Below are 10,513 nucleotides of genomic sequence, written 5' to 3'. Positions count from 1 at the left end.
CAACATCATTTCATACTTGTGTGTTTGGAACACCGAGTTACAAATTGCTAATATTTCAAATGCATTTATCACTTCGGAAGTAGCCCTATTCAATTACTGAATTCTCATTTTCGAGTAAATGGCAGAGATAAACAGTTCTATATAATAACTGTAAGTCTTGAAATGAAACCACAACCAAAATAAGATACTCCGTCCCTACGAAGGACCAACTTTTCGAAACTATCGTCCAGTGATAGATATTTAAGAATAGTTTTTTTTTTTTTAATAATGATCATCCAGGGGGGGGGGGGGAATTTCATGAAACATTTTGTCCGACAAAATTGTCAGACAAATTTGCTCTCAGCCAATCAGATGTAAGGATTTCAGTAGCTTGTAACAGTTTGTCAGAAAAATATCCGACCAAAACGCTTAATGAAATTCCCCCAGCTCATACCGCTCAATTTTTTCTTTTTTTTAACGGAAACAAGGTATTCCGTTACGTCATTTTAATGTTTCTTTCACGATTTTTTCTTAACGAGTTGGAATTATCTTCCTTTTTTTGTGATGCGCGTTTGTTTCAGGCTCTGGCTGTGTACACGCAGGTAACGTTATTTTTTTTTATGTGTATGTGTGTGTGTTACTTGCGTTACATGTGTGTTACTTGCGTTACATGTTGGGTGTGTGTGTGTGTCTGTGTGTGTGTCTGTGTGTGTGTGTTATTTCAAGTATGCCTAACTGATTACATTAAAATTATGTTGAATAATGTATGTACAATTGTATGTGCTTGGTCTGAGAGATAAGAAAAAGAAAAACAGTTGACTCACTTCTCTTCTCACTGAGCCAACACCCTAAATCCTACACATATTCGTTGAAATAATATAACCACACACACGCACACACACACACTCACACATACATTCATATAACTTAATGCACACCCGTGCAACAACACGATCAAGTACATCCACATCAGATCTACGTAGCCACACTCAAACTCTTACGCACACGTACAAATGTGAAAACAGAAAATGATACCGGTCACTTGTGGTTAAGCGCCGGGTTACTAAGCAAGTCGGCGAACAGACGTCAATCTGTATTCGATACAATATAGATAAATGCATGTATGCATATGATTTATATACATGAGGAGTTTGTTCGCAAAAACCGATAAGTCCATTTTTTTTAAGATTTTGAATTACGGTCTATGTCATAAAGTACAAAATAATACATTTTATATGATGTATTAGTCACTACATATACAGGTACATTTTTGAAGTTATGGTCAAAAGAAACATTCATTTTATAATTCTCTTTATTTTTCTTGACCTTTAATCGCAAATATCTCCATTTGGCAAATATGGACTTATCGGTTCTTGCGAACAAAAACTCTAAGTATTTGTAAGCTCTTTGGAAGTCAATAATGTGCTCAGACACGATACATGATTCTTTATGCGTTTTATTGAGCTCAATAGATTAGTGCCCTTTTTAGTAGGTACATGCAAGCACAACATGTGCGCACAATCTTGAGAAGTACAGTTTCCCGCCCTATGAGGAAACGGAAATTAAACGTCTAACCATATCTAAACGTTTATTGCCACTTGGTCTATTCCCACTTGGTCTAATCACCAGTTGGGCTAACACCATTCGGGCTAAGCCCATTTGGTCCACTTCTCACTTGGTCTGCTTGCCACATGGTCTAATAACCAGTTGGTCCACTGACCACCAGGGCTAATTGTCACTTTGTCTAATTCCCATTTCGTCTAATTGCCACTTGGTTTAATGTATTTTTTTGCCACTAGGTCCAATTGCACTTGGTCTAATATCAGTTCGTCTAATGTTCAGTTGGTCTAACACCATTTGGTCTCTTGCCAGTTGGTAATTTCCCAGTTGGTCTAATAACCAGTTGGTCTAATATCCACTTGGGCTAATTCTCACTTGGTCTATTTTACACTTAGTCTATTTTCATTTAGTCTAATAGCCACTTGGTCTAATTGCCAGTTCGTCTAATCATCATTTGGTCTAATTCCCACTTTGGCTAATGACCAGTTGGTCTAATGACCAGTTGGGCTACCACAGACTCTAGGCTACTGAGTCTAGGTGTCGATTAATATGGTAATTAAGTTGGCTCAAACACAGATTTAAATTTTAAGGGCAATATTGCGTAAGAAGGTGGAATGGTTAATCATCTTTTTTCGTGAAAGGGTCCGGGTGAAAGCCCACAATTTAAATGCGTGTATTAATTGGCCTTGAATTACTTACTTTTATTCATTCATTTTTTTTTTTTAATGTTTAGTAGTAGCCCTGCAGCAAATCTTTACTGAGGAGTGAGGGGAGGGGGATGATCAGCGATAGTCACCATCACCACAATAACAAGCGCATAACTGAACCGGCGGAGCCTTGGGGGGGGGGGGGGAGAAAAACTTGGTGCCGCCCGCCCCCCCCCCCCCACACACACACTCACACTTTACAGGGATCGAATGTCCCACTCTTTTGCATGAAATGTAAAGTGGAGGAAAGTGGCAGCAAAAATATGAAATATGAAATATGTTTTTTTTTTTTTTTTTTTTTTTTTTGCTTGTCAGATGACTTTCGGTGGAAAATCAGACCTTAAAAGTATGAAGACCTTTTTTTGTTTTTGAAATGTCTGTGCGAGGGAGCGGAGCAACCGAGCGGGGGTAGATTTTGGGAGAGGGGTATCCCCCCACACGAGGAAGATTTTGCATTTCCAGACCTGAAATTCAGCGATCTGGTGCACACTATTGGTGAAATTTTGGATTTTTTTCCTGAAAAAAAATAAGTAAGAAAATGAAATATTAATATATCATTGAATGACTTAATTTATCATTGAATGACTAAATCGTGGTATTTCAGCTCTTGCTCCGCCTGTGTGACATTACTGTGAAGGCCTACTAATCAGTGGGGCCTATCACCGGCGTAGCAAGGATTTGATCTTAGGGGGAGCGGTTATATGCGAAGGAGCGAAGCAAGCGATGGGGGGGGGGGGGAGGTGTGGGAGGGGGATTCCCCCTCCCAAGGTGAGAACTTTTTGCATTTTGATGTTGTAAATGGTGCAATTTGATGTATTTTTTGCGTGTTTTATCGACTTCAAACAATCCCCCATGTTTAAGGTAGCAGCACATTTTGATGTAGGTTATTAGCGAACATTTTGCCTATAAAATTGTGTCATCTGAATAAATGTTTTGTATTAATTATGTTACACTGAACGTCATAAACGCGACCGAGCCCGAGCGAGCGGAGGAGCGAGAGGTGGGGGTTGGAGGGAGATGTCCCCCCTCCCACGGTGAGAATTTTTTGCATTTTGATGATGAACATGGTGCAATTTGATGCATGTTTTTGCGCGTATTGTCGACTTGAAACGGTCCCACTTGTTTGAGGTAGCAATATAACTGACAATTCCGGTTTCCTTTTTATTGGGACGCACTGTATATTTACGCCTGTGGTTCCGTCGAAAACAATTTATAAAGCGCAATTATTTGGATGCTCTGAAATACAAGTTTTATAGACAGATTTTTTTTTTAAATCCCTGGTGTGGGAGGGCTCCCGCACCCTCCCCCCGCTCAAGTCTGCAATGATCAGTCTTGTATTAGGTTTCTGTATCACAAGATGGCTGTATTAAAGATAAAAACACACGCATGTGTGTATATCATAGAGTTGTATGATATATAACGGTTGTTAACACTTCCTTTTTTAAATCCATGGTTCATGTTTCTTATTTTAGACCAAGTGGCATTAGACTAAGTGAGAATTAGACGAAATGGAAATTAGACCAAGTGAAGATTTGCCCAAGTGTTAATTAGACTAAGTGGTAATTAGACCAAATGACAATTAGACGAAATGGAAATTGGACTAAGTGATATGTAGACCAAGTGGTAATAGCCGAAATGGGTGTAGCCCAAATGAATATTAGACTAAATGGCATGTAGACGAAGTGAATATTACACCATGTGGAAATTAGACGAAGTGGAAATTAGACGTAGTGGCAATTAGCCGGAGTGGAAATTAGACCAAGTGGTGTTAGACTAACTGAGAATTAGACTAAGTGGTATTAGCCGAACTGGATATTAGACCAAGTGGAAATTAGACGAAATGGTAAATAGACGAAGTGGTTGTAGCCGAATTGGGTTTAGCCCGAATGGTGTTAGCCCACCTGGTTATGAGACCAAGTGGTAATAGCCCAAATGATAATTTACCAATCTAAACACCCTTTACAGTCATTATATAGGTTAATTTTTTTTTCCACGGTTTCATATTCCAGAAGTTTACATCTGACTTAAAATGTGACACAAAACACACACACACACACACACACACACACACACATATTACTTTTTCGAAACTCCATCTACTTTTTGAGTCATTACAATATACAAAACAGTAAAATACATAATATTACAGTCAGTTTATTGTACAGAGGCTAATACATACATTAACACATAAATAGGTGGGTTATGATACGTATAAATAAATATAGGAATATATTTAACTGCACACTTTAATAGGAATACAGCTTTTCTTCCAGAAGGTAACAACATTATGCCACATAGTGGATACATGTAATGCATGACGTCACACTTGACTTGTTTTCCCGTACTCAAACATTGAGTAATAGAGCCTACATTTCTGTTACAGGCTTCGCAAATTACAATATACAGAGAACTCAAAAAGTAACAAACACACACACAGATCACGTCCTAATGACACATACAAATGCAGGTTGGAAACTGTCAAAAACTAGAATGATGATTAGATTGAAATTTGAACATTATGTGTTTAAAGAGAAAGAGAACTGATTGATCCATTATGCTAACACAGTAGTAGAAGTGGGTCTTAAGCGTCTAACAGTATCCTCCTAACAAGTTGAAAGGACAAGATCACTTTCCTAGACATGTGGATAAAGTGAATGCAGCAATATTAGAACACATCAGCGAGAGGTTGAGGACAATTTGGACAACCCGTTCAAAAGTTTTGAATTTTTGAAGTTTTTGCTAAGTCACTGCTTGATAAGATTACTGCTTGTGATGTCACATGTATAATTATAACGATGTAAATAAAATATAAAGACAATTCAACATATTTTCACTTTCTCGAATGATATAAGAACGCTTGACTTGCCTCTGTCAAAAGGCAGGGGGAATAATATTACCCTTAACATACATCAGTGACAGATTGAGGAAATGTGCACTTTATTCAAAAAAACTCAAAGTTTTTGTGAAATTCCATTTACATCTTCCTTATATCGATGTATGCTTGTGACATCATACACAGTAGTAGACTTCTTTCTTATCCAGCAGTGACTGCACAGATGATTTAAAAATGCATAACTTTTGAACGGATCGTACGATTTTCCCCAAACTTTCACTAATGTGTTCTAATGATATTGCTGCATTTACTTAATCCACATGTATATAAAGGTGAACTTGTTGTTTAAGAAAAAATACTATAACACAAGAGATACATTGCAATTTTACATAACAAATCATCTTGAAAAAACAACAACAATCTACAATATAATTTCTACCTCTCGTTTTAATGAAAAAGACAATTAATCATGAACTTCGAATCATCTATCTAACTACCGCTGCAGCTGTAATTGTTTTTAAGTCAAATTAAATTCTACCTTTTCCTTTTCGAATGTAATCGTCGCTAATTTCAGATTTTCTGAATTTCCACTTTCCGTTATAACGTATAAATCAAAAATATTCATCGATTTGCTATGTAATCATCGTCAAAAATGAACGGAGAAAGTCGATCAGCGTCATTTATACAAACAAACTTCTTGCTCATTTACATAAAAGCCTAATTACATAAGTTAATAATAAATAATTTTTAGAAAGAAATATCTTAACAACAATTCAGTTTTAGTTAGAGCTAGATGGCTCTTGTAGAGCACAAGGTGTAAGGCAAGACTGGAGTTTAGCACATCTTACAAGAATACAGTAAAAATATTTGAACAGTCAATACTGAATACATTGGAGCAAGAACTCAAGACATGGATATTTCACCAACAGCTGGCCTCTTATGCTCGCCTCATGCGCATACAGGCACATGACACAGGGACTTGAAGGGTCCTCTGCTCGTACCGGAAGTGGCCATCCACACACTGGGTCTTCTGAAGGACTTTCATGTTGTACATCACAGGTTGACATCGAAGGTTTGGATCCACTTGGTGTGTGTAAGGATCCAGACATGCAGAACACTGGCACTGAGCCATAGTGATCACCATCGGGATACGGTCGGCATCGAAGCATTCCACGTAGGTCCATGGACACGAGCCGTCCTGGTTCACGATCTCCGGACTTCCAGCGTTTGGTTTCGCTCCTACGGGGCAGTTCTGCGGGCTGGAGACGCCATCAAATGGACAGCTCGACGTGTGGGCCAAGCCCATATCACTGGTCGACAGGTTGAAACTTTGTACGGCGAATGCTGCCGCTTTGGGATAGAAAAGATTAGAGTTCAGTTCTCGTCGATGGGAATCAGCTGCGTCTATTGGCAGACATGCCTGAGAGGTGCTTGGGACTGGTGACGATGTGACGGTCTGGATGATAGCTGCTGCTGCTGCCATCGACGTAAAAAGAAGTAGGGTCTGATGAGGCAAAATGATAAGAAATAGGTAAATGCTACGTCCATACGGCCATATGGATAAAATTTTGTCAAAATAATTGCTAATTTCAATGCAGAAAACATGATAAGTGGAAAACAGCTTCAATACTATTCGCATTTCAACTAGTAACGGAGTTTCAATGCAAATAGGTAATCATTTAAATGGAATACTTAATTACGATAAATCTTGTCCTTTTGTTTCTTGATATAGACAAATTACACACGACTTTTGCAGAAATACATTAACCTGCATTAGTTGACAAATGCAAAATAAATTGAATCTAGTACATAGGGTACACCGCGACAAAATTTTCGAGTGTTTGCTAGATGAAAGACGAGCGCAGGCAGTCAACTGAAATACCATGCGGAATTGTAATTGCAACGATACCAACTGTCAATGTCAGGTGTGATGGTAAGATAGTCATAATGGCACGACTCTTCTTGAATGTCAAACTAAAGTGGTGGTAGGACTCACATTCATTCTGAGCGTGGTGTTGAAGTCCTCTTGTTTCTTGCAGTGTAACGTGCTTTTCCAATTGAGCCGTTTTACACGAGTCCTCTCCACGCAGCAAGTTGACGTTGAGGTATCTTCCAGGCAAGAAATGCTCGGTGATGTTCACTGGATGCTCTAGCATACAGGATTAAGATGATGGAGAAAACACCACACTGACCAGTTTTATACCATCAGCTTACCGGATAGAGATTGTGTCACCTTTATGAACACGGAAGGTATCTTTACAGTACTTCCCACTTTTTTCCTGCTATCTTAGACAATCATTTGTGCTGTTTAAACAAAGGCCTATCGTCTGTACAACCTGTTCAAATATGAGACCTCTCCATGGACAAGGGAATTCCCTGGAGATGGCGCTATAATTACATTTTGTACATGAAATTATAGAGCCAGAAATAGCCTTCTTAAATACACTTACTGTTCCACTTAAAAAAAAATAACAAATTGGATATTTTTCTAATGATCTACTCCTTGCCTTGGAACTGACCAAAGTACTATCAAACAAAAATATTCATTGCAAGAATGCTGAATACAAATTCTGAAGTCATTATTTGATGACGCAGATCTCTGGTGAAATTTTTTAGATAGAGAGAATCCCTGACATAATTTAAACAGTTTGTAACTCTAAATGACCTGTCACTCGACAGGGTTATGTTTCTGAAACAACATTTATGAGAGAAACCCAAACTCACGGTTAAAGATACTGATGCAAAAGGGAAATTAAGAGTCCAGGAAAATTTATCAGCGGGAATATTTTCTGTTTTGCAGTAGGAAAACCAAAGCCGTACAAACGGAAGCAAGGCCAATTTGGTTTATACAAAGACGGATATCTTATTGATAACTTATTAATATATCAAGAAAACAAGGAAATATGAGAATCTGACTTTTTGTGGAGAAAAGCATAGTGAATGATGAATAGCAACTAAGATGTGAAGAAGTCGACATAGCCCTCTCCCCCTAGAAAAGGACATGTAAGGTAGAGTCTGGCCCTCCCCCTCTTTCCGGTTTCGCCACCCTTTTTGAGAATTGCTACGCTTGACACACATATTTGACACCTGAAAGGTGTTCGCACTGATAAATTCAAGCATATCAACAGTTTGAACACATTGTGAATCATCAATTCATAGGTGCGAATCATTAATTGACGGTGTGGAACAAAACATTAATAGTGAGTACCCTTTGAAAAACCACACCACAGTGTGAAATAATCTCCAGACTGTTACATTAAAATAGACTTTGTGGACAGTGTGAACGCACTGTGGGACACTGCGTTCTTTTCAGTAGGGAAGGACAACGTGTTATCTGCCATCTTTAACCAAGACATCGAAAGGATAATATCGAGTCATATTCAATAGCGACATATCTACTTCACTCTGTTTCTATTCTCTACCGAGAACATGCATATAAACCTTAACATCAAATGAGGTAAATACATCGGCATATCTTCCTTCAATTTCTGACACAAGTTTTCTGATACTATGATCAAGGGAAAGTCGCTGCGATAGAACAATTACTTCTGTAATGTAAAGCCATTACGTGCAAGTCATTTTCCAATGTAAAGAAAAAGGAGAAAAAGCCTCCTTCATTGATCTTAACCTTTTCCACTTTTCAAAAAGAAATAATATTTTGTTTAATATCTTCTTAAAGAAAATAATCTATTGATATGCTTCAGTATAACGTCACTGCAAAAGTGTATAATTGTGCAAATATCTTTTATCTCTATTGCTTGAAATCTTCGGCATTTTGAATTATAACAAAGTTGTTTATTTTGGTATACATCTCACGCCAATATTATTCTGTATTTAGGTGAAAAAGAATGAACATTAACAATTCCGTTGTCTCGTTTATGAGATTGGCCATTTCTAATCATAAAAATTGTTCTTCATTATATCAATATAATGATAATAACAATTTCAAACCAAAACACAAACACGAACAAAATCATATCAATCATTATACTTTATTTTCACGAAATATATTGAGTTGAAATATATTTCTTTAAAGTAGCTTTAAAAGAAAACAGAGATGTTCGTGACTTTAGGGAGTCGGGTAAAGCATTCCATGTATCAGGTCCGTGACGCCTCACTGACCTGTGAGCTATAAGAGATTTTGGATTATGTAGACGAAAATCTGTTGAGCGTCTTGTATTGTACGAATGAATGTAAGCATTGTAATCAAAAAAAAGTTTTGAAAGGACTGTAGTGACAAATTGTGCGTCTACTTAAACATAAATACAGAAGTTTGAAAGTTATGTGTAACATCAATTTAATGGTATTCACTTCCTCTTAAACAAAACCTGATTCAAAACTGTTTGATACAATGAAACAACACTTGCAATAGACGTAAAGCTTTACCAACGAAAATGGCATTTCTTTTAATAACATTAGTATTTCTTCTCTCTACCCCTGTCACTTTCGCGCTTGATATTTTACCAGTTATTTTTTTACCTGACACCAAGTTGGATTGCATGAATACGTGTGCGTTGATGACCTGTACTTTCACATGCATTCCGCACTATTATAAATTACGGATGTTGTGGTAGATTTCCTCTTCGTTTGTTGTATTGTTAAGTATTCTTTGAGTAGACGGAAATGGAACTTCCCTTCTGCGAAATCAAAATTCTGCGGGATTCTCCGAAGTGTCTGATGTCATTGTTACACTGCTGACGTATATTATAGTTGTCCGAAGTCTGAAGTTGTAAGTATATCCATTTCTATTTTGTTAGTAACCCATGTGCTTGCCCTCTGTTTTTTTTTTTTTTTTTGATGCAGTTACTACTCCGTATCTGTTTAAAATTTATCGGTAACGTAGTCTAGAAGGCATACAAAGCCGTATGAAAGTCACTCCGTCATTTGAATTCGTTGGCGTTTTTTTCACCATTCACTTAGCTTTAATTTATTCGATGAGACGATATTAGATCATAACGATGAGCAGGTTTCCCAATTTTTGCGGTGCTGTATTTGGGGCTTCCCTTGTATTCACATCTTTAAAAGTTATATCACTATCACAACACAACAGCATGTAGACTCTGTTTAGATGATTAATGGCCAGGATCACTGCTGATCAGCAAAGCGAATTGACCTGACTGAAGTGAAGAGTCGAAGTTTTTTACAAATATTATATTCGACAGGTGGATGATCACGACGGGGAAATAGTTGTTTGTAAAGAAGGATATCACTTCTGAACATAGATGGGACAATAGCTCATTTGGATCATTAACTCCAAAAATAACTATTGATTACATTTTTGGATCAGTTTACAATATTTTGATCTTGCCACAGGAGGAGAAAATGACAGTCCAGTGAACTTGGCGGAAATACGAAAATCCGGCGGACCTTGTTCTATCGCACCTCCGTGTGAATGATGGCATTCTGCAATACCAGGGCGAGGGAAGGTTCAGAT

General features: G+C 37.6%; 1 protein-coding gene across 1 annotated transcript; it reads right to left on the bottom strand.

Moving 5' to 3' along the window:
* Positions 1–6,016: 6,016 nt before the first annotated feature.
* On the bottom strand, positions 6,017–6,562 carry LOC139729638 (interleukin 17-like protein). The gene has a single exon (XM_071640568.1). It carries the CDS (start codon positions 6,560–6,562, stop codon positions 6,017–6,019), a length of 546 nt encoding a protein of 181 aa, XP_071496669.1.
* Positions 6,563–10,513: the final 3,951 nt, after the last annotated feature.

Source organism: Diadema antillarum, unplaced genomic scaffold, assembly GCF_040938485.1.
Source record: "Diadema antillarum isolate AM-2024a unplaced genomic scaffold, OU_Dant_1.0 scf00000020, whole genome shotgun sequence".
NCBI lineage: Eukaryota > Metazoa > Echinodermata > Echinoidea > Diadematoida > Diadematidae > Diadema > Diadema antillarum.
The sequence above is the reverse complement of the archived record's forward strand: the minus strand, read 5'-3'. Positions and strand labels throughout refer to the sequence as shown.

What these genes read in the sequence shown, in the direction of transcription:
- LOC139729638 (XM_071640568.1), bottom strand. Translation starts at nt 6,562, where the DNA reads ATGGCAGCAGCAGCAGCTATCATCCAGACCGTCACATCGTCACCAGTC.